Below are 25,504 nucleotides of genomic sequence, written 5' to 3'. Positions count from 1 at the left end.
CTGAGAGAAGACACTTCCCCTCACTTAAAAAGTAGGAAATTTTGGCTTTTTGAAAATATTACCATTATAAAATGACTAGTCACTGTTTGCAGATGAAGTGAAATCCACCTTCACTGTCATTTTGGTTCCACTGTTTTAAAACTGTGGTTGACAAGTTAATATCTACTACAAGCAGACTGCAGGCTGGCTATTTGAGCAGATAGCCTGACTAATTCACCATCAGCTTGTTGTATTTGTTTAACTCCATGAAGAAAATTAATGCAAATGGTGACATATTTGGCTAAACAAACATTTGAAACCTACAAGGGTATAAAATGTTGCGATTTTGGAATTGAAATCACAAAGACAATACATGCATATTATATTCACTGTATATACCATTACTATAAATGAGATCATGTATGCTTTGTTATTTTAGTAACAACAATTGTTGTATTTCTATTTAAAATAAAAGTGATCAAGCCAAAAACTGCGATGTTTGCTCGAGGTTACCATACTGTGAGGATTTCAAATGGGCCCAAAAGCTGTTAGCACTGCTGCTTCACATTCAGAAGAACCTGGCTTCAGATCTAGGCTGTATCAAAAAAACGTTTCATCTTCAAATGCAAACCTTATTTACAGAGTTACAATGTGGTGGCAAATGTTTTCTGAATGATAAAAACCTGAAGTTAGATTTGTTTCAAATGCCTCTTCTTAGCTTACCTCAAGATGCCTCACAGACATGGCAGCCATTGTTTTTAAGACATGAATCCCAGCTGAGATGATATCCTAATTTGTGGATCTCCAGGAAAAGGAGTTTGAATATGCATGATGCACTTCTTCAAATAAAGAGCACCACCAGTCCCTTAAGAAATGAATAATTAATGCTGAGATGAATTATGCAGCCACATGACCAGGAGTTGTCTAGCATACACCAATTAAGCGTTGTGGTTGGTTCAATCTCTGGTTACCTTTGTAGAAATAAGAAAAAAAAACTGTTTTGAGGGCTGCTCAAACAGTGAATGCTTAAATAATGGGACCCTTAAAATAGAGAGTTAGTATGAAATGAAGTTTTGGAAAAGTGTTAATGATGAACAGAATCCATACCAGAGAGCCAATATGGTGCAGGCATGTTAAATAATACGTGCTTATTTTTCTATTTAAAATATGGAAGTGTTGAAACATGATCCAGAAACTTTTCTTTATTCTCAATTCATATTTATAATAATAATAAAAATAAAACACCTGGACTAGCGATGTTAACTCAATGACATCACAGCCCATAAATGGTAGGGGTGAGTTTAACTCCACAACAGGCTCACAATGTAAAAACGTACATGTCTTCATCCAAGATTGAATTTTTCGAATAATGTTTATTGTATATATTACTGTAATATTTGTGGTGCAACATCTTTGAGACGTGCAGAAGAAACAGCTGCTCCTACCGTCACAGAGTGCAGCTGTCACAAAAAATGAATATGATTAGAATAGCTAGATTTATTTTGTCTAATGTTTTATTATGTTAAGCATGACAAGAAAGGACAACCAGGGAAAAACATCTACAAAAAAGAAGGAAAAAAAACCCTGCTTATATTTTTTTATTTAATATTTTGTGTTACAAAAACACTTCTTACTTTTAGTTTCTTGTTACTGGTTTCTTGTGAGAACCACATATGACCAAAGGTTACACTAATCAGTTTAGTATAGAATTATAAATGATAAAATATCAAAACATGGATACAGCCTATGTCAGAGTGGCAAAAAGGTCTGAGCACATATAAGATGTTTTAGATGTTTTTTTATGTTTGCAAACGGGTGTGCAGGAACTTAATTCAATTTAATTCATTCCAGCTTTAATTATATAGCGCCAATTCACGATACATGTGTCAAGGCTCTTTACAGAGTCAAATCATGCAGATTAATCAAAAAGTTTCCTCTCTAAAACTTAAACGGACTTGTTAGTTAAATCAAATTCACATCAACAAAATGATTAAATTGAAATTAAAACAGACAAACACACCAACCAAAAAATGGCCCCAGCATCCTCCCACCTGTTCTGACAATGTACGTCACTCTGTGACGTCACAGCACAACTGTTAGTCAAGGTCGGCTCAAATTGCAGTGGAACAAATGCAACAATTATTATATATTTTTTTAAATCAAAGAAGTTTTTGATTCTATTTTGATGAGAACATCAGTCGAGCTATCAAACCATGCCTGGCTGGATGGACAGGAAATAATAACAAAAAAAAGTTTAATTAACAGCATTATTGAAATAGGCTTGAATTAAAATTGAAGACGAAAACAAAAGCATTGATTCTTGTTGCCATGGACACGGCTTTTGTTCTGGGGGTTAAGTAGCAACGAACAGGAGGGATAAGTTTCAAGATGACGCCCCTCTCCTGCGGATGAGTTGTTTCCCGCATCGGCTGCCAGCTCCAGTTGCGTCTCCAGCTGGTTGCGTCCCAGATCCACCTGGAGCACATTTACGCGCGTCCGGTGAAACATGCCGGTGAGCGCACGGAGGAAAGCGGCTCTGCCTCCGACCAAAACAGTCACCGTCTACAGGAACGGAGACGCCTTCTATCCCGGGAGACAGGTGGTGTTGAACCCCCGGCAGGTGTCGACCTTCGACAACCTTCTGAGCACCTTGACCCGGCACCTGGAGGCTCCGTTCGGCGTCAGGAGGCTGTACACGCCCGCGCAGGGCCACCGGGTGCGGAGCCTGGACCAGCTGAAGCATCGGAGCGCGTACGTTGCAGCGGGGAACGAGCCGTTCAAGCTGCTGGAGTGAGTAGACTTTACTACTCACTATAAAAATGTAAATGAAAGTACAGACATAGAAGTTGATCATATTTTTCTTTTTATTTTAAGATTTTTTATTTTTTCTGCAAATGTCACCCTAAAACAAGATTGTATCTGCACCAAACCCAGTGCTGCTTGCAGGCCAGATTTGCTTCTTTGCTGAATTGAAGTCAGGGAACAAACAAAACCATAACTCAGAGTGCCCACAAATGTGCATATAACATTATTTTATTGCGTTAAAGAACACTTAAAATTGTTCTATTATGAGAAACATTCTTCGTGTTTAGTTTTTTTTTTCACATTTATACTCCAGTAATTCTTTGTTTACTGAACTAGATGAGGCTATACGCTGTGGCCATGGTTTAAGATGTTACCACAATCTCATATCATATGACTCTTGCATTCAATGACAATGGGTTCCTGTGGAGTTTGGACTTGTTTTAAATTATTACGGATTACTTATCGGATCAGAGATAGACAAGAGGCTGAGTACAGGACAACTCGGTGTCATGGTGTGGAAACAATCATTGCATGAAGGTGAACAAAACGACAGAGATGACTGTAGATTTCAAGAGAAACAGGAATGTGGCAAACAAGGTTTCCATCGTGGGAGAAGTGGAGGAGCTTACTGTAAACACCTCAATGTATACCTGGAGAACAGAACTGGAGACGGAACAGTAATGACGTCTACAGGAAGGGAACGAGCAGACTCTACTTTGGTCCTTCAGTGTTTGCAGACCATATTTAAAAGAGCAATCAGTAGGAAGTTTATTGCAAAACTAATCAAAATCATTGTAATTTGTCACCCAGGATGGAGGTAATGTTCCCTGTAAACAATCCATCGACAATGTCTTAGTCACGTTTTCTCCTTCCAAACTTAGAGGTATGATTCTGAACTATGTCGGTTCAGACTGTAGCTCGTGTTTACTTCCTGGTTCCTGATCCAGTCGTATGACATTTCCCAGGGTTCCCAAACACAGAATGCAGCATTTGGTTTTATTTTGTGTTGGCAAAAGAGCAGCAGCCTGCAAACATGGAAGCCAGTAAGAGAAGCGGACCAGAAAAAGTCTCAACAATACCTGAGAAATCTCGGCGTCCTTCAAAACCTAATTATTTCAAAAATGGATGCAGGGTTGGCTAAGTTTCTCCTCGACAGGTAAGCACCAGTTGCTGTTTTTGTTTTATCTGAACTAACAATTCTCTAGCGGCCGGCTTATATTACTCCAACCAATAAGCAGAAATTGAAATATGCATAGTGCCTGCCAGTCTGACAACAACAGCTTGTACCTATGCTGTGTAAGTAAAAAAATCAGTGGGGTCAGTGGGAAGAGTATTTGGACGCGTTCCACAGCAGCGATGGACTGTTGCAGAAACAGCATAGGCTGTTGGCAGAGACCAGACGTCCCCATTTTCCGTGTACTGTCCCTGTTTGGGACGGCCTGTCCAAGCAGTTCCTGGCTTCAGAGGTTTATGATTGAGCAAAAAAGGTGTGCGCAGAAAGAGCTACAGGTAGCTGGTCGCTCAGCCATCAGTGATACAGAGAGTGGTGGAAGAGGTGAGCGGCTCACCACGCCCATTAGCCTTAAGCCACTTCTGTTGTTTGATCGTTCAAGTGTAAAAAGTTTGAAGCAGTCCAGGGTTTTATATCCTTTAGACAACTGAATCTAAGGAGAAGCCCTTGGTTATTTTAAGACGAAGATAAACTTGGGAATCATCTGCATAACTGGAAGGAACCCACATGTTTCCTGAGGATAGAACCAAAGGGAAGCAAATACAAGGAAAAACACAAAGGAGCCTAACATTGACCCCTGTGGGACCCCAGAATGAAGAGGAGCAGCAGAGGATACAAACTCACCCAGTTTCACTGAGGAAGGGTTATGGTAGCAGTAGTACTTCTTTATTATCTTCTAACGGGGGTTCTTTATTTCTTTGTCATTTATGCTTTTATAACTTTTATGCTCTTGTGTTTTACGTATTTCTCACCAGTGATTTTGATTTGTATAACTTGTATTTTCGATGATTGATTATTTAAAGTTTTTTTTTAAGCTTTACCAGATATTGCCTTTTTACAGATAACTTGAGGTCTAACTGTATCAACTATTGATGCTTAGTTGTTAGCATGTAGGTATTTCTAATAACAGTTTAACAGAATTATTTAATCATTGGTTTAATTTCTCTTTAGTGATTCATGTAGGCAGTCAGTTCTTTACATTTCCATCTTGCAGGCCTGGATTAAATCATTCTTTATATTTTTCCTAATTTCTTTCAGTTATTCTGGCATAGCCACCATGAAGGCACGGAAAAGCAGAAATAAACTGGTAAGAGAGAGTTTTCCGTTTTTGATCGTTAGCAGTAACAAAGTACTTGTTTTCATTGTAACTATAGAGCTGCTGTCTTGCTAGATCCCATTTGAAAAAGGTATTTTAGTTTTTTTTACCAGGTTAAATAAAGGTTAAATGGATAGAAATCATAAAATCAATGATAATGGTCAGATTAAATTATTTTGTATCATTAACACTATTGGGCCTGAAAACTAAACAGTAAAATATTTACATACCTGATATAACAAACAGCCAAATAAATGAATGAAGAAAATGCAAACAATACTTTTGAAATGTTTTTAACATTTAATATGAGGCAAAAAAGGTGATTTGTTCAATTCTTCTTCAATTTTACTTAAAAGCTTCGAGAGGATTTTATATATTTTATTTTATTTTACATTATTTAGTCCTCTGGGCTGCTGTGTGGTGCAGGACCTTTATCCCAACTCCAAACTATTCATACTCAATATCAGAGATGCAACAATCAGGATTTTAGTGGCTCTTTATTTGATTTTCTTTCACAGATCCAGCCGATGGCTCGCTCCAGAATAGTTGCTTCAGCTCGCTGGAAGAAAATCACAGATGGAACCTGCACAATAAAGTCAGTATTGTTCTGAAACGGGTTAGAGAGTCATCCCTGTATAAAAGCACTGCTGCTCTCTGTCTCTGTAGGTATGTCAAGGATTTTTCTGTGTCGTGAATTGTGTTTCAGTGTCTTTACCAACGGCGAGCTTCTGGTTCCTCCAGCTCGGGTCCGGATCCCAAAGCACACTCTTAAAAGCTGGGAGAACGTGTTGTCCATGGTGACGCATAAAGTGGATCTCCGCACTGGGGCTGTTTTCAAGTAAAGTGAATCATCTGTATAACTATTAGTGTAAATTAGTATTAAGAGAGGCAAGCAGTACTTTTTGCTTTTTTGTTATTTTTACTAAAATGCTCTGATATAGCTTTAGCTTTTCCATTAAATGTATTCACTGAGCTGCTCAGCTTACTGCTGCAACACTTTTTAAAGGCATACTATGCAACATTTTTCAGTTAATTAATGTGTTCCATACCATTTTGGATGATTAAATGAGTCATTTCAGGTGGAAAAAAGGTTTTCTCGGCCGCCCTGGTGGTCTGTGGGGGAAATACCGCACTTGCAATTGCGAGAGCCCTCGGCCCGCACACACAGGCTCAGAAGTCTCGTGCAAGACCGCGAGAGTCGGTCTTGCTTTACGGCGAGAACTCCATGTGTTTTTGCCCTGCCATTCATATGCACGACTTTCACTGTGTTAGTCATTGTTTGTACTGCCGTTTTTTCGACTTTTCGTTGCGTTCGCCTGTCTGCTAAGCTCAAAACAACCCCGCCTGGCTTGACGGAGAAACCAGAACAGCTGAGCATCTTTATGACAGTGCACTTTTACTTTCGCCCTCTGGGGGAGCCTCGCTGGAAAATCAACCCCGGTTGCATAGTATACCTTTAAAAGCTACTCAGCAATTTTTTCTGTAAGATCAATCAAGCCGACACCTATCCAGGAGTTTTTGTGAGGGACACTTTTTAAAGCAGCCAGCCCCGCCATGCATGCGGCTGCAGACACCACCAGACAGCAGAATTTAGTGTTCAGGTTGCTCTGCAGTCAGTGAGAAAGAAAACGTTCAGGTTAACTAAAGAAGGCTGCGTGCTGAGCTGCTTTACTAAGTCATACAATTACTTAAAGTGACACAAGCAGAAAACAGACCTAATTTCATGAGTAGTTAATGTCCACAGATAGAGTTAGAGAAAGATAGACAAAGGAGATTGTTGCCATCCAAAGTCTTGGTCTTCAGCTTTGCTGTCCATCACAGCTTGTAGGTCAGAGGTGAACCAAGACTCACAGGCTGAATTCCAGCAACTCAAACAGAGTTCGACTGTTTCCCAATAGTAGTTGTAATAAGTCAAAATAAGTTGGAAATCAAGGTCCGGTGGGTGTGGAGGAAGAGCAGAGAGGCACATAATCCACTTTACCTGAAGTGCAGTAAGATGTTCCACTGTCAGTGATGATTTGGAAGCCCTGTCATCTGCTGGTGTTGGTCCTCTAGGTTTTATCAAGTCCAGAGTCTGCATAGACATCTACCAGGAAGTTCTACTTCCCACTGATGACAAGCTTTATCATGATATTAAAACCATTTTCCCGCAAAACTTGGCACCTTCCCACACTGCCAAAGGCACCAAATGCTGGTTCAGTACCATGATGGTACTGCGCTTTATTGTCCATGAAACTGGCATGACCTGAAGCCGACACAGACTCTATGGAGTATTGTCAATGGATGGATGAGAAACAGCCGACCCAGCAATGTGGACAAGCTGAATCGGTCTGTCAAAGCCACCTGGTCTTCATTACACAACTTTAACAGCGCCACAGGCGGATCACCTCCATGCCACGCCACAATAATGCAGTAATTCATGTTCAACCAAGCCTTGAGTGGACAGGAATGGACAGTTCAGTTTAAATTATCCTTATTTTTTTATTTTATTTTACTTAGATCTTAGTGGGATCCAAGATCTAATATTCAAGAGAAACCTGTTTATGTAATACCATAATTTTCTAAGACTCCATGTTCTAAAATGACCAACAAAAACATTGCTATTTCATGATAGTCTAACTTTTGGATATTTTCTTATAATTACCCAGCTGATTCCATGCCAATGAATGTAAAATTTGGTAGTGAGAAGAAAAAAAAAAAGAAATAGAAAAAGCACTGGAAGGTGTCCTTTGAAATGGCAAAGTTTGTCAAATGGTATATATTGTGTTTATTCATAAACTAGAGTGCTAAAACTGGTATACTGATATACTCTTTTTTTATTTGACCTTACAGGCTTTGCAAGTTAGATGGGCAGCCTGTCTGTGGACCTTCTGAACTGGAGAACCATCAACATTATGTTGCAGTTGGTGCGGAGAAGTTCAAACATCTCCCGTATGATGAGTGGGTTCCCTGCAGGAATTTGATCAAGAAGAAAAATGCAACTCAAGGGTAGGAGACATGTTTTTATTTGTGAAGATGGTCCATTCAGGTTTTCTACACCAATACCGCAATTTAAGAGTTTCTTGACCGATTGCATTATTTCTGTAGAACTGCAGGTTCTTTGATACAGTCAGTTATGAACAGAACAGAAAATATAGGGATTACAAGATAATTCTGATTTATGCATCAAAGCAGTGTTGTGAAAACTAATTCCCTTCTTACAGTTTTTTTTGTTTTTGTTTTTGCTTCTTGTCACACTTGAATATTTCAGCTCATTAGACAAATTTTATGTCAGACAAAGACAACCAGAGTAAATTAAACAGAGTTTTTAAATGATTAATACATTTTTTCATTGAAAAAGATATTCAAACCAATGCAGAGCTATGTGAAAATATGATTGCTTTGTAAATAAGATTATCTGCCAATGGAATAAGATTTTTGCACTTACAAAAGTATTAACTCATCTCCGCCATCTTATTTCAAGTGCAGTATATCTAATTATCTTATTTTAGGGGTCAAAATACTCATTTCATTAGCAGATAATCTTATTTACCTGCTCAAATCAAGGACAAATACACTAATTTCAAGAACATTTTACTTACCTTAAGTTCCCTTTTTGCAGTGCGTTAGATATATGCGTTAAAGTACGAGTTAACTGACCGACGCCATGCCCTGCTCAGGTGTGATAAGTGTCAGACCTGTAGAATCAAGGAATCACTAAAGGACAACCTGTCTGACATGAAGTAGGCTAAATGATCTTAAAAAGCAACACATGATACCCCAAAGTTTAAATAACTAGAAGGGAGGAGAAATTACAAAGCTGTATTTAAGGTGTTTGGGACTCTAGGGAACCACATTGAGAGCGATTATCCTCTGATGGAAAAAAAAAAAAAAAAACCTTCCTAGGAGAGTCCGGCATACCAAATGTACTTAAAGAGCCAATCAACAACTCATCCAGGAAGTCACATCATGAACTCAGAACGGCATCTAAGGGTCTGCAGGTTTCATTTGCCTCAGTAAAGGTCAGAGGTCACCATTTAACAAAAAAGAAAGAGATATCATCAATGGGGGGTCAAACTCACAGCTGACCGAAAAACCCAGCTCATATTTCCAAAAAAAAAAAAAAAAAAAAAAAAACATCTTGATGATCCCCAGCCAGAACTTTGGGGAAAATTATCTGTGGACTGAAAAGACAGAAGTGGGACGTTTTGTAAGGTGTGCGTCTCGTTACTTCTGGACTAAAACTAACACATGCTGATGGTAAAACACAGTGGAGGTAGTGCGATGCTGTGGGGCTGCTTTGGACCTGATTGGCTTGAGTTTTGCCCTTTACCAGAAAGTCCTACAGAAGAGAGTGTTTCCATCGAACAGTGATTTTAAGATCAAGAGCACTTGAGCTACGCGGCAGGACAACGAGCTGAAGCACCCCAGCGAGTCCTCCTCTGAATTAACAAAAATACAATATTATGTGGAATGGCCTAGTCAAAGTCTGGACTCAAATCCAGTTGATATTGCGTGTGATAACCTTAAACAGCCTGTCAATAATCAAAAATGCTGCACCAATCATGGCTAAATTGAAACGATTGTGCAAAGATGAGTCGGTGGTGCAAAATGAAAACTGCTGTTTGAATATGTTCAAGTTACACCAGTCTGACAATAAAATGTATCTGATGATCTGAAACATGTGGGTATAAAAGAGAAGAAAACCAGCAGAAATCTGTAAGGGGTCGCTGCTATAACCTTTAACGCCCAACAAATTAAAAGAAGTCCATAAAGTTGATGATGTTCTTTGCCGTGTTTATGGTTTGATGCATTTAATGAATAAAGAAATTAAAATCTGTCTGATGTGCCAGTTATCAATCAGAGACAATCAACCTAAAATTGTCCAATTCTGATTTCTTTAAAGCGGTATAGCTCCAGTTTTTCTCCTGATAGAGGTTGTTTTAACATGACTGTGTATTAAAACAAACAAAACTGCATCATAGATTTGTTGTGAAAAGGGAAACAAATTGAACAGTTTTCTCTTTTGCTCCTGCAGCCAAGCTCTCCCGCCTGCTGCTAGAAACAAAAGACTGGAAAACAATACGGTGAGTAGTCCTACTTCAAAGCCGGCTACAGTTTGCCATGAGGTTGTTCACCTTCTCGTTAAACATGGAACTGATACCTTTTTTTCCCCACATTCCCTTCGGTTTATTGCTGTAACACCTTGGTAAATCCCAACCCTTTGCACGCGACGCATTTCAATTAACATCTCCCACTTGTGCGAGGCTTGTTGTGGGGGCGCGATTCGTTATGAAGGAGCGCCGTCATCAATCACTGTCTGCAGGAGGCATTGAGTTACCGTCGCTTTACACTTTGATGGGTAATCCCCAAAAGAGACCGGCTGGTCCACTTGATCAAGTGCAGTGAGCCTTGGATCTCACTGCATGCAGCAGAGGGACTTTGCTGGCTGGGGGAGGAAAAAAAAAAACGCTATTCGAACTAGAACCAGGACAATTTGTTTTGTGATTAAGTAGGCAGTGAAATGTTCTGAATCCATATGAGGATTTGCTCTGCTGTGGGCCAGAAGAGAACACCAAATCAGATGGTGAAGACGAAAACATGCGCCGTCAGCAGGTTTAGCCGCAGATGGCCCCTCCTTCCTGCGAGAGATGTGTCTGACATCTGATTTCTCTAACCATGAAAGATGGCGAGGCTGTCGCAAGTGCCAATTTTATTAGATGGAGAAAAATACCCCTTGCCTTATCTGTAGCAGTACCTTTAGTCGACTGGCTTTTGTTTCAGATATATGGATTGATATTAGCGGTGTATTAGAATGAACTGAAGCGTGGACGCTGTTGTAAGATCTCTTTATCATGTCAGCAGCTACCCGGGCAGAAAATAATCAATGAAAATAACTTTTGCATCAAAATAAACTCAGAAAATAATCGACGGGCTTAGACTAAAGTTTCTGTGGTTTGGTTTGGTGCCTGTAGGTGGAGACAGAGACAGATCTATGGCTGTGAGTTTGCAACAACCAGCTCAATGGAGCGGTGCTCAACAGGCACGGCGCCTCTTTCCTCCGTGTCTCATGAATCTGCAAGCATGAGCTGCCAGGTTAATAAGAATCTTCCATAGGGGAGAAATACATGCAACAAAAATGACTTGCTCGCCCCTGATCTGTGACTTGTTTAGCTTTCTGATTACACACCCCTTTATAGGGTCACATCTATCGTTAATTTCACTTTGACCTCACAAAACAACAGCGGCCTGGCTGGAGATGCCTGTAAAAGCATCCCTTAAACATGCTCACCGTGGCTGCGTTAAATGTAACCTTGCCCTTGCAGCCTGGCAGTTTGGGGACGGTGCGTGTCCCGGTCTGTCGGCACCAGAGAGGGGAGTATCTCCGCAGGGCTGCATGGGACATTTGGTCTGGACAGTGTAAAGATAAATCTCAAAAGGTTGCCATGTTCCCCTAAGGAGGGCAGCGTGTGAATGTATGCTGACTTCACTGCAAACGGGGAACTAAACTTTAGTGGAATTTTCCTGAAATTTGTTTATTTGTCCTTGATTGGAGCAGGAAAATAATATGATCTGTCCATGGAATAAGATTTATGCACTTAAAAAAGGAACAACTCATCACCATCGTGTTATGTCAAGTGCAGTATATCTAATTATCTTATTTCAAGGGTTGAAATACTAATTCCATTGACCAATAATTTTATTTACCCGCTCAAATCAAGGACAAATACACTAATTTCAAGAAAATGTTACTTATTTTAGTTCCCTTTTTGCAGTGTTGGATGACTGCAGATGTGAAGTAAGAAATGATTAGAGAATGACAGATAAAGAAAAGTTTTGTGCATCAGAAAATTAAACTTACTAGTCAGACTTACTAGTTGCATTAAATTATACACTGATTAACCACTTTATTAGATACAGTTATGGGCTAATCAGATGGCAGCAACTCACTGCATTCAGGCATCTACACTGCAAAAACGGATCTAAAAATATGTAAAATGTTCTTAAAGTTAGTGTATTTATCCTTGATTTGGGCAGGTAAATAAGATTATCTGCCAATGGAATGAGTATTTTTATCTATAAAATAAGATAATTAGAGATCCTGCACTTGAAATAAGATGATGGAGATTAATTGTTCCTATTTTAAGTGCAAAAATCTTATTCCATTGGCAAATCATCTTATTTACCTGCTCTAATCAAGGACAAATACACTAATTTTAAGAACATTTTACTTATTTCTAGTTCTGTTTTTGCAGTGTAGACCAGGTGAAGGCAACATGCTGGAGTTCAAAAGGAGCAGAAAGGGGAAGAAAGCGGATTTTAAGTGACTTTGAATGTTGAATGTTTGTCTCAGACAGGATTGAGCTAGTTTTGGGATTTTCACACACAAATCAGCTCTCAGGTTTAGCCAAAAAGAAAAGAGAAAATGCCTAAATGAGTGGTTGTGTGGACACCGCTGCCCTGATGATGTCAGAGGTCACAGGAGAATGGGCCGAGTGGCGTGAGATAACAAAAAGTCCACCGTAGCGCAAATAACCAGTCAGCACAAACAAGGTATGCAGAACTCAATCTCTGAACGTCTGACAGGCTGAACCTCGAAGCAGGTGGGCTACAACACCAGAGACCACTCTGGGCGCCACGCCTCTTAGCTAGGAACGGGAACCTAACTCACATAGATTCAGCAGAACCAAACAATAACATAATTCAGAGCAAAAAATACCACCTGGGCAAATAAGGGGATTTGAGCTGCACCATTCAGATGGTAGGATCGGTATTTAGCATAAACATAATGAAAGGGTGGGTTTCTCCTGCCTAACGTCCCCCATTCAGCAGCTGATGGTGGTGGTGTCACAGTGTGGGGGATATTTCTGGCCCACTTTGGCCCCTTCGTACCGCCTAAGCATGGATTAAACACCACAGCCTGCCCGAGTGTTGCTGCTGACCATGTCCCTCCATGACCGGTGTCCTCATCCTCATCACTGCACCCCACAGGCCGCCACGTCACCAGGCGATGCCTCAATGCCAACATTCAGAATGTCTGAGGAACAAATCTGACACGTTGTTGAATCTGTGCCAGAGTCAGAATCCACAGAGGAATTTCTCAGAAGGCTGGTGCTAACTAGAGTCCCAACCAGCCCAACACTCACTTCTCTGTCAGTCCTGGTTGTCTACAGCTGTTCTGGTCATTTATGGCCCCGTGACATCCATGGCTTAGATGTTAAAAAATATGTATATTTCTAGCATGTTTTTTTTTTTTTTTTAAAAACATGACATTTCAGATTTTCTGATGACTGTATTTATATTAAAACGGTACAGTTGATGAAAAGGAAGGGGCGCCTCCATCCATTTACTGTCTCTGTGCATCAATAATCATAATGTAGCAGCAGGACGCAGTAAAAATAATCCACAGCGGCTGACTAACGGTCCAGAACTGCACCTTTTACCATCAGGAACACGTTGACGCTGCTGCTCATTTCTCAGCTCCTCATGGATGATGTCAGAGGTGATGGGAAGCAGCAAAGCCCTGAGGAAAACTGTGGCTCCTCACGGCTGCCAGCATGTCTGCTAAGTGGGAGGCAGCGCTGGGAGAGGCTCCTCCTGATACCACAGTCAGCGAGGCTGCAGGCCGCTCCGCCCACTTGTTTGGGACCTCCATCGTCCCCTGGCTGTCACCGTCTTCTCTGGTCCACTCCTGATCTCCGCTACTTCAGAGGGCCACAGATTACTTTCTGGTGGGCCCTGTTTGCGCTGCTGATACACCCAGTCGTCTGCTCCCACAGGATGCGATGCTGCGGATATGTAGCGCCGCAGAGAGGCCGGATGACCTCAGCTTTTCCACCGCCGTGCCTCCAGTCGTGCGTCTACTTTCCCAGCTCTGCTCAGCTTTTTTTTTTTAATCCCTCCTCTGCACCCTTCCCAGCGCCCTCCCTGAGCGATGAGTCCCCATTCAGTGTTGATTTAAATGGTATCTATTTACATCTCATCACCAGGCCGTCGCAAAGCAAAACAAGCTGTTCCATATTTGATTGGCCAGATGTGTTTTGACTCGGAGCTTCACGGCGACGTTGTTTCACATTAGTCAGTGATGAGCGGAGGTTAGAAAACCCGCGCTCTTCCACGTGAACTCTGCCTCAACTCTTCGTCGCTGAGTACACCGAGCAAACCTCGGTCTTCTTTTTGTCCTCAAGCTTCTCCTCCTCAGCCCACTGACGGCTGCAGGATTTCAGAAGGATATCAGCTTCTGAATATCGGCGTTAAAGGTATACTATGCAACCGGGGTTGATTTTCCAGCGAGGCTCCCCCCAGAGGGCGAAAGTAAAAGTGCACTGTCGTAAAGATGCTCAGCTGTTCTGGTTTCTCCGTCAAGCCAGGCGCGGTTGTTTTGAGCTTAGCAGACAGGCGAACGCAACGAAAAGTGGAAAAAACGGCAGTACAAACAATGACTAACACAGTGAAAGTATGAACATCAAGCTTCCCGCTGCGGCCGCCTCGCCAGTTTTATTATTATTATTATTATTATTATTATTATTATTATTATTATTATTATTTTATGTTGGCGAGACACTACCGCCGCCGCCTCGCCGCCGCCGCCACCGCCTCGCCGCCGCCGCCGCCGCCGTGGTAGCGTCTCGCCAACATAAAATAAATATTAAAAAAAATAATAATAATAAAAAAACTCGATATGCTTGCATGTTTATTTGACGTTAACACGCGGTTCTTTGTTGTTGCTCTCGCGCGTGCATATAGTGAATGGCAGGGCAAAAACACATGGAGTTCTCGCCGTAAAGCGAGACTTCTGAGCCTGTGAGTGCGGGCCGTGAGCTCTTGCAATGCGGTACCGCGCACGTGACGTCACCGTCTCAAGAGCAACGCCCCTTTTGCCGCTTAGGTAGGGCATACAGGAGAGAACGCACGGATAACCCAGCTATTACAAGCGCAACAGAAACAGCGATATGACCGACTTTACAGCCGTTAAACTTTCCCAAGACGATGTCCCAGGCACACGGTTTACTGGTCGCACTGTCGAAGAACACACCAACCTTCAGCTCAAACGATGGCTTGAGGTTCGATGGCTTAAAAAGACTGGAAAACTGGCCGAGTTGATGAACGGTAAGCTTTGTTTTTTTTTCCTTCGCGGCGATCATGGCGTCGGCCGTTTTTTTTTGTTGTTGTTGTTTGCAATCACCGTCCAGGAATGGGTATATGTTTAATGTTTGTCTCATTTGAAATGTTTTTGAGTAAGCTATCCTGGTAGCAGGCTATCATGTTAGCGCCTGCTACCATGATAGCCTATATGCTGTCATGGTAGCAGGCGCTACTTTATTAACATGTCGGCCACCAAAATACTCTTACCTTGACTTGATGTCGCTGGAATTGGGTCAGGATGTTCTTCGGTTGTGCCCTTTCCTCCGACAAAATGCTTGCTACATATGTACTTGAATTTGGTAACTTTTTCCGGGTTGAACTGTTGTGTAGGCCTGTTGTGTAAGCGTACACATTTCTCCTTGGCAGTCTTGAAGAAAACATCCTTCATATGCGGCCGATCAGCGTAACTCGAGTCGCTGTTGCACGTTCCATAGCAACAATGTTTAAAAACCATGGTCTTAGATTTGGAAAAAGCAGTCGTTTACCGAGTAAAACCTAGGCTAACGCACGTCTCTTTTACAGCAAAACAACGGCGGCTTTCCGGAGTTTGCCCCACTGCGTACCACGTGATGTGACGTCATCGTGACGTTGTGTTTCTAAAAATAGCTTGCGCGCGGTACCCCGTTGCAAGTACGGTATTTCCCCCACAGACAACCAGGGCGGCCGAGAAAACCTTTGTTCGACCTGAAATGACTCATTTAATCATCCAAAACGGTATGGAACACATTAATTAACTGAAAAATGTTGCATAGTATGCCTTTAAAGAAGGCAAACTGGGCTATTCCCCAGACTCCATGTTAGTGAGCTGGGCCACGCCGCAGCCAGGAGTGTGTTCTGGTGGAAGCCAGAGATCACTCCACCATCCCCTGAGCCAGCTCAGGGACCCCGCAGTACGGAGCCAAAGCCACAGTTTGCTCACTCTTAGTCTGTAAGGGAGACATCCCTCACCTTGCTACCTCCAGACGGGAAGAGGAGCCTGTGAGGAGAAAATTGCCTTTTGTGGAAGCATTAATTCAGATGTGTACCCTGCTGTCTGAACATCAGACTGAACTCTCCCTCCTTTTCCTCTCCTCCTCTCTCCCACTGTGCAGCTCAACCCCCCCCCCCCCCCACCCCACCCCCGCCTCTTTCTTGTGTTTTGTTTTGCCTTCCCCCTCCATCAATAACCTTCTAGCGTCTGCAGCTGAGGAATAAGTTATTCCGCGCAACTCCCTCCCTTTTCCTTTAAGCTTGTTTGGATTTTCATTGTTTGATCTGGCTTGATAAATAAGACAAATGCAGTTAGAAATCCACGCCTGCCCCGTTTCATCAATAAATGATTTGTTTGCCACACTCCCAGGTGATTGATAGGTTGAGTGTTTGTGATGTATTGGAACCAGAGGAATTCAATACAGTGGAACATGTCAGCTCATGAAACTCCGAGGTTGAAGGAAAATGCAAAACAAACAAACCAAATGCTATTGTAGCTTTGATAAGACAACGTCTAGAAAACAGCTGGGACAGTTTGGCATTGTCAAATTTTTAATTTCCGGACTTTACTCCCTATTCCATTGACTGAAAGTCGTTTCCATTCATCCATTTCTCTGCATGTCCATGCATCCGTGCGTCCATTTATCCATCCATTCGAAAATTGCACCCCAAGATTTTTGTTCCAATCCATATTTGCGCAAGTTCACTCATGAAATATGACATAATGTGCCCCTTAGACCAAAATAAACAAGTGACCTTCTGCTGGTAGATATTTTTTGGAGTCACATTAAAGCAGCACTGTCTAACCTTTGGCCACTAGGGGCGCTAGACCTGTAACTTCCAGGTTTAGCACCCCTGCAGGCCACTGGCAGCACTGCACCATCACAAACTTAAACCGTCTCCCTCCGTGTTTTGGAATCTGATAGCAGAGCAGTTTGGACCATTAGATTCAGAAGCCATAGAGTTACTTTAAAGACACATTCAGTCCTCAGGATTAGATCCTACATCAGAGAACCAAAAACATGCCTGAACAGGTAAGTGTCATATCTGTTTTGTTTTGCAACCTGTAACCTAGAATGGCTCATGAGACCTAGAGCCAAGTACATCCAGCTTCAGCCATGGATACTGCAAAACATCCCCCGTCCTACTACTATTTAGTTAGAGGCATGTTTTGCAGAGGCTGCGGCTGATGCTAGGCCCCCTTCTCTCTAGAGCGGGTTTTTTTTAGAGGGGGAGACAACAAGAAGTATCGATACATGACAAGTCCTGTATATTGACCTGAAAAATCATTTAATCTATCTTAAAGTAAGGTAATACTTGGAAAATCCAGCCAGTAAAAGGCAGAGTTTGGCCCTTTATGGAGTAAAATGTATCAAACAGTGATTCTAGCCACAATCTTGGTGCTTTTTATATAATATATATAATTTCAAAGCAGTTTGACAATGTGAGGAAATGAAATACTTTCAAAAATCATCTTATATTAAGAGAGCTGCTCTAATGGCTTCACTAAGCGTTTTGGCTAAATGATAAAGTCCAGCTGAGCAGGTCTGATGAGCAGGAGAGGAAAGAGTCTGTTGGTTAGATTCAAATTGGAGCTTTGTGCTGCGGCGCCGTCCCCCAAAGCTCTGGAAGTCCATAGACATCTTCTTTATGGCAATTTAAGGTTCACCAGACCAGGCTATCAAAACTTAGCCTAAACCAAAAATTGGACACGATTTCACCTAGCATGGAAAGCAACGTCATACTTTCTTTGTTTAATCAACAAAAACTGATTTAGTTGCTCTTGCTTTGCCTTTTGTCGTGTTCCTCTCGCAGAAACCAGCAAAATTTATATCACAATCGCAAAAAGTCAGAGGAAATGTGCTGTTTTCGGCTCTCATGTTTCCTCTTTCCCTCTCTCTTCGCTCCGTGCTCAGGTATGCGTTCGAGAGGACCTTGAGCTCGCAGTCGGGGGCCAGATGAAGGAACATGCAGCCAAGACGGAGCGAGTCGAGCAGCAGAGGCAGGTGTCCAGAATCCCAGCGCTCCTCACCGCAGGAGGTAAGCAGAGCATTTCACCAGCGATGTTTCTCCTAACGTTTTGCTCTCCTGTCTCCTCGTCCTCTCTGTTTGCTCCTTCATCACAGGCTCCTCCAGTGTGATTACACTTAAAGAAACCTGCACCCTTTTGATTACAAATTTATGTTACGGCTTTCATTTTTGCACGTGTCTAGACGGCTGTGCTTCACTATACTTTCCTCTTTGTGTGCGTAAGTAAAAGGATACGCATCTAGTGTGCTGGAGTATAAAAGAATCTATTATTTGGAAGGTGAAGGAAATTGCTTTGGATTCTCAACCTGATCTGTGAGACCAAACAGAAGATATCTCATTACTCTTCAAAACTAACCTGACTCTTTCTGGTGAATATTAAACAGAAACAAGACTTCAAATGTTGTCAAGGGGGCTAAACTCATAGAATCAGATAATTTTTTTGGAAATTAATCCCAAAAAGTCTTGATGGGGAAATGAAATGCTTTCTTTTTCTCAGGATGTGCAAATTCTTATGATCATACAATAATACTAAGCAGGTAGTAATACTGTATAAACTACATATGTTATTTTCACTTTGCAGATGTTGTTTCAGAGGTGTCCAATAATAGTTAAAAAACTAACTATGCCTCATTTTAATTTAAAGGTTTTGCTCGTCATGGAACAAAAAGAAAAGTGTCATTATTGATCTATTTAAAAAAGGCAGAAAGTTGCCAAATTCAAAAGAAGAAAAGTTAATGAAGCAGCGAATTGAATGAAGAGCAAAAGCCTTGAAATTAACCTCCATCACATTTGGTTAAATCTGAAATGTGAATAAAAAAATCTAATATTATGGATCTCTTCCTCTGAGATAACAACATAATAAATAAATCCAATATTTTTTGATGTTGAATGAATAAAATCAGAGTGTGATCCTTTTACAAAATCTTTTTTTTTTTTTAACCATACCTGGCAGAGTTCACCTTAAAAATCTACATTTGTGACATTTGTCTTCTCATATAAAGTTTCATGGCGTCTCAGACAGATTAACAAAATGTTCATTTTATCACTTGGACCTACATAACCTCTGTTAAAAACATTCTAAAATGAAATCCTTAATATCCTTGTTTTTATGTGCTGAAACTTTCCAGCCATCCTCAAAATTGGCTCCTACTTATAAAGATGTAGAATTTATCACACCAATTAAAAAACAAATGCAATATAACTATTAATAGGCTTATACTCAACTGTTTGCCGGAGGTTAAAATATAGATTTCATGTATCCGTAGCTGGACTCTGGTAATAGAGACTAAGAACAACAATATCAAAGGAAAAACAGAAAGGGAAGCAGAAAGCAAGTAAAAATCTTCTTGGACAGTCTGAAGAGTCCCAGAGATAATGATGCATAGATGCAGGAAAGCAAAGCGGAGCTTCAGTCTGTGCTTCAGTACGGTGAAGGTTGAATCCTGCTGTGGGCCAGCCTCCCTGTCTCGGATAATAGAGACACTGAAGTTATCAAAGGAATAATAAAGTCGGAGCACCGCCTGAGGCACGCAGAATAAAACTTGTTGTACCGAGTCAGAACAGTAGGCTGGAGTTGGAGGCCAGCAGGACCAGCAGAAGCCGACAGTGAGCCCTGAGTCAGTTCCTGTTCAAACATTTGGATGGAGGGAAAGTTTCCCGTTCTGGAGAGGATTTAGAAAACCTGAACACTGAAACGGGAAAAAGCCCAAAATATCATAAACGATGAAGAGCAACCTTAGAGACGAGAAATGGTTGTCTGTCTGACTGCGGATATTGGATCAAAATACAAAAAACATAAAATTATGCCTCTGAATCTGGGTTCTCCATCCATCCATCCATCCATCCATCCATCCATCCATCCATCCATCCATCCATCCATCCATCCATCCATCCATCCATCCATCCATCCATCCATCCATCCAACTAACTTTCCTTTTCAGTTTTTTTCTCTAAAACCTTAAGATTTTGTTTTTAAAGTTTGATATTTTGAAGAAAACCCCGTTTGAACCCTGCAGTGTCTATATTTTCAGTCAGCAATTCTGACCAGACCAGAGACAGACACATGCTCAGTGAAACCTGCCATGTTTTGTATTTTCTCCTAAAATAACAAATGTAAAGATATGATGATGGGGCCTAAAATCTTTACCACCTAATGATAGTAAAATGTCCTGTTTTCCATGGGATAATACCCAAAGAGTTCGCCATTATCACAGAATATCCTTTTGTGTAATCTTCTCCCTTTAAACTCCACCACCAGCAGCTAAATTTGGCATCCTTATTACTAATTCACCCCATTAGACCCTTAGAAATACACAACAGCTCTTTGTAGCATCATCTGGTAAGGGATCAGAGACGTACGCTTGTCTTTCATCACGTTGTTTTTGTGAAATTTAGTCTGGGAGCAGATCTAAAAATAATGCTCGACTGAAAAAGAAATGACAAAAAGCTAAACACACTTTGAGCAAACCTCCAGCTAAAAAGTATTGTTCTGTACACTTTTTAGCCTCACCGCTGTGAATTCTAACAGCCGCGGTTATTTATTATTAAAATGAAATCATCTGAGGCAGTTCGGCGGCGTGTTTCATTATTAAAATTACACCCTGTATCAGTTTTAGCACCTGCTGCCAGAAAGGGAATTTGTTTACAGGAGGAAATCTGTATAATGTAACAGAATGAGCTATATCTCCGATAAATCAGGAGCAGTCTGCGTGTGGAAGGACTGCAGACGGCGGGGAAGATTCACGATGACGGCCCGTATTCGCGGCGTATCTCTGGCTCTCTGTGGTCCTTCCTCCAGTGGGACCTCTCTGAAGGAATAAATGGCTCAACAGCAGTATTGATCTCCCGCGAAGTTGAGCAGGAGAGGAAAGAGAAGGGGACGGGGCGGTGAGGGATGAAGAGGGACGGAGAGAGCAGCAGAATGAGAGGGCAGATGCCGGTAGATGCAGTAATTGTGATTAATCCCTTCTCCTCAGCCGGCAGCATTTTCAATGCAACACGCAAAAGAAGTGAGGTGGAGGGAGCGGCGGAGGTGCACGAAGACCCGGAGCTGAAGGCGGACCTGCCCATTGATCAGGTGAAAGATGATCACCTTCAGCCTCCGTCTGATCAGCCGTTCGGTTTTTGAACAGCTTGGCCTGTTTATCCGACATGAGTCTGAGCTCTGATTCCTACAGACACAATGTTGGCACAGACGGGAAGGGAACTTAGACACATGCTGAATTATTTACCCTGACAGTATGTCATGAACTGTAAAAGTATGTTTTTTAGTTCACGCCGTCGCATGATCATTCATCATTATGACAGGCTGTTTATGTTCTCCCTGTGAAGCTTCACCTTCCTGGGCCTTTTTCCATCTCCAGACAGAATGGAGAAGGCCTGATCTGATTTTATGTTTACACTCATAAATGCTCGCAGGAACACGCTACACAATTATAAAGATTACAGGATTAAATAAGTGCAGCTGCACAGAGGAGTGATTACGCTGATTCTTTTCTTCATTTTGTCACATTACAACCACAGACTTCTATGAATCCTAGTGGGATTTTACACGTTAGACCAATGCAAAGTGGTGAATAATTTCAAAGTGGAAGGAAAAAGAGCCACGGTTTATAAAATGTGTTATAATACAACTCTTAAAAGTGTGGCATGCATTTCTGCCTCTTTCACTCTGATACCCTTGGGGGTAGGGGGGGAATCAGTGCAGCCAATTATGTTTAGTAACCAAATTAGTACATTGAGTCCATGTGAGTGTAATTAGTGAAGAAAGGGTTTCACGAGGAGCCAGGAAACACTGCAGACCGGATCAGGGTGAAAGTCCTGGTTCAGTTTAAAGCAGACTTAGGTACTAAAATAATATCCCAAGCTTTGAACATCCCCCGGAGTTCGGTTCAATTCGTCATCTGGACCTGGAGAGAGGACGGAGCGGCTGTGGACCTACCAGGACATGGACGTCCACCTGGACTGACAGGCTGGAGTGTCGATCAGAGAAGCTGCTCCTGTGAGACAAAGCTGGCTTCTACAGGAGAACAGAAAAGAGAAAGCCACAGTTGAATCATAGTCATTGGAAGTCCTGTTTGCATCTCACCTCTAGCCATGCAGGTAGACCAGCTGATGCTCTAGTCAGGTGAGACTAACGCTGCAGATCACCCTCAAACACGTGATCCCGACTGTGAAACAGATGCTTTTCTTCAGCAAGGACAAAGAAGCTGTCAGGGATTATGGGATGATGGATGGATGCAAATCCAGGACCATCCTAGAAGAACTGGAGTCTGCAAGCGACTTTATACTGGGGTGGAGGTTCTCCTTCCTGCAGGACAACCACCCTGAACGTACAGCCGGAGCTATGATGGCATGGTTTAGACCAAAGCATACCCATGGCCTGGAATGGCCTAGTCAAAGTCCGGACCTACATCCAGCTGAGAATCTGCAGCAAGATTTCAAAATTTATCTTCACCGATTTTCTCTATCCAGCCCGACTGAGCTGGAGCTATTTTGGAAAGAAAGATCAGAAAGTTCAGTGTCTAGAAGTGCAAAGCTGGTAGAAACATTCTCCAAGAAAATTGCTGCTGGAATTGCAGTGAAAGGTGATTCTGCAAAGTTACTTACTCTGGGAGGCAGAATTAAGTTTTTAGATTTTCATTTGTAAAAAAAAAAAAAGAAAAAAAAAGAAGCCATATGACATTTTCCTTCTACTCCACATTATTCACGACACAATGGTTGATCATTACATGGACATTGATTTATTATATATTGATATTTGGGATTGTAATGTGTTAAAATGAGAGTTTTGTGTCTAAGGATAGTGTTGCCCGGCCCTGTGTCTACCGCTCTCACGTTTTCCCATCTGAGCAGGTCGAAGCCAAGGAAGTTGAAGAAGAGCTTGAAACAAACAGGAAGGGCTTCCTCCAGGATTCCGACGCCACGTGTCTGCCCAACCCTTCGGCTGCAGGTCCCAGGAAAGATGTGAGCGCTCGTTATAATAAGTTTTATGTAGTTCTGTCTCACATTCAGTTCATTTTCACTTCATTATTATGTCCAATTTCCTCATTTGCTCTGGAATTAGGTCACATGAAAATGGCCTAACTGGCAATTATGGTAATCATCATTTTCCTAATTGTGTGGGGGTCAGGCAGACCTGTTCCCTGCAACCATGCTTCCTCTAATGCGTGCATAACCTGTTTATTTTGCCTCAGTGGCTCTCTCTGCGTATTATTACCAGCAGATCTATTCTTAAGGACAAGGGAAGTCAGCAGACTGTCCCTTTGACAGTCATATTAGATTTTGATAGTTAAATATGTTTTGCTGATTGCTGAGAGCTTAGCTGTAGGTTTTCTAACTGTATACATTCTGGATGCAGTCATGGTAAAGGTAGAAGCCCATAATGCCTTGCGCCCTGGTTTTTGTCCTCTCTTATGGTTATTGTGCACGGTCACGGTGATGAAGCACAGCTGAGGCGAGCATGCAGATGTTTCTGCACAGATCTCTGCTTCCCAGAAATTACACCCATTTAAATACACTTATTTTACCCTAATAATCCTCGAGGGACAGCAGCGCGGCGCCGCGGAGCCGTGATGGATGCACACAATAGTTGGCCGATATTACTATTCCCCGCAATTTCATTCGGCTTTGAAAATGAGAAGATATTGAGTCTTATTTAAGCAATCAATAACCTTGAACAGTTCTTTTTAATGAAAACTATAATTTCAAGCAGTGGCAATTACACCGCAGGGGGATGTTTTGGTGAGGTGATGATTTTTGCTGCCGTATGCACTTTTGCAATAAAGATATTCTGTTTGGGATAATTATTGACTTCTGGGGGCCAGTTATGACCCTGGCTAAAGACCTCATCAATACCTTAATGCATTACTTATTGCTTCTAGTCTCACAAGAATGCTGCTGATTCAGATTGGCTGTGGATTACAGGCGATGACCATTAGATGATAGAAAATAGTAATAATAATAATCCCTGGACAGACTCAGCGACGTCTTGCAATAGTTATCTTGGCAGGCAGATTTTCGTCCGTCCTTCAGCTAATTGAAAGTGGCAGAAAGGAGGCGGTGGGCTCGCTGAGAGCTGCCTGAAGGCTGTTTTTCAGGACGCACCTTATGGTGCCTGACAAAATGTATTTTCACCCCTTGAATTGTTTTCACATTTTATCAGGTTACAACCACCACACAACAACTAAACTCGTATGTATTTTGTCAGAATTTTTTGTAACAACCCAACACTTAGTATCACTACGCTGCAAAGTGCAAAGGATAGGATACATTTTTATTTTTTACTAATACAAATCTTAAAAGTGTGGCATGGATTTGTATTCAGCCCCACTGAGTCGATAACTTGTAAAACCATTTTTTCATTACAGCTGCATTTAAATTGAAATTGTGTCTTTACCAGCTTTGGAGACTGAGATTTCTGCTCATTCTCGTTTAGAAAATAGCTAAACATCACAAAAACATCAATATCCAAGTCTTGCTCCAGATTTCCAATTGTGTTCAGGTCTGGACTTTGACTAGGCCGTTCTGACACGACTATTCTATGAAACCATTCCATTGTAGCTCTGGCTGCATGTTTAGGCCTGTTGTTCTGCATTACGTCTCGGGTCTTCTGCAGCATCTAACAGGCTTTCTTCCATGATTGTCCTGGACTTTGCTTCTCCTCAACTCTGTCCTGCTTCCCAGTCCCTGCAGAAGAGATGTACTCCCACAGCATGATGCAGCTACCACCATTTCACAGTAGGGGTGGTGTGTTTTCCATGTTGGCCAAAAAAGTCAACTCTGATCTGATCGGATGTTCTTCACCTCATGACCTGCTCTAAACTGCAAATGAGACTTCTAAAGGCTTTGTTTGCCGTTCGTGCTCTAATGTTATCTAAGAAACCTCTGAGGCCAGAAACAAAACAGCTGGATTTAAACTGTTTTCAAAATACATGCAGCTGGACTTGTGCATCAACTAGGTGATCTCAGTACATATATTATTACATTAAAGTTTGTGGCTGTTTGATGACATGTCATCCTTTTCCATGGCCCTGTATTAGGCCTGGGCGATATATCTATCTATCTATCTATCTATCTATCTATCTATCTATCTATCTATCTATCTATATATATATATATATATATATATATATATATATATATATATATATATATATATATATATATATATATAAATAAAACACAAATCATATTGGTCGATTTAGATAATTATCAAAAAAATTCAAACATACATTTATGCTGTTAGTTAATGACCCATTTTTAGATAA

The 25,504-nt window shown here is 41.5% G+C and overlaps 1 protein-coding gene across 2 annotated transcripts in view; it reads left to right on the top strand.

The window, feature by feature from the left end:
* Positions 1 to 2,290: 2,290 nt before the first annotated feature.
* Positions 2,291 to 25,504, top strand: part of LOC105929853 (doublecortin domain-containing protein 2) — a 30,435-nt gene continuing 7,221 nt past the window's right edge. For both annotated transcript variants that reach the window (XM_036150917.1, XM_021319121.2), the window contains exons 1-9: positions 2,291 to 2,769; positions 5,054 to 5,102; positions 5,630 to 5,706; positions 5,818 to 5,949; positions 7,944 to 8,099; positions 10,129 to 10,177; positions 18,122 to 18,245; positions 21,212 to 21,312; positions 23,091 to 23,201. In XM_036150917.1, coding sequence (XP_036006810.1) covers positions 2,486 to 2,769; positions 5,054 to 5,102; positions 5,630 to 5,706; positions 5,818 to 5,949; positions 7,944 to 8,099; positions 10,129 to 10,177; positions 18,122 to 18,245; positions 21,212 to 21,312; positions 23,091 to 23,201 — 1,083 coding nt within the window. In that variant the 5' untranslated portion in view covers positions 2,291 to 2,485. The remainder of the gene's footprint in view (positions 2,770 to 5,053; positions 5,103 to 5,629; positions 5,707 to 5,817; positions 5,950 to 7,943; positions 8,100 to 10,128; positions 10,178 to 18,121; positions 18,246 to 21,211; positions 21,313 to 23,090; positions 23,202 to 25,504) is intronic.

Source organism: Fundulus heteroclitus, chromosome 19 (genome assembly GCF_011125445.2).
Source record: "Fundulus heteroclitus isolate FHET01 chromosome 19, MU-UCD_Fhet_4.1, whole genome shotgun sequence".
Taxonomy (NCBI): Eukaryota; Metazoa; Chordata; class Actinopteri; order Cyprinodontiformes; family Fundulidae; genus Fundulus; species Fundulus heteroclitus.
Note: the sequence above shows the minus strand (reverse complement) of the source record. Positions and strands in the feature narration are given on the sequence as shown.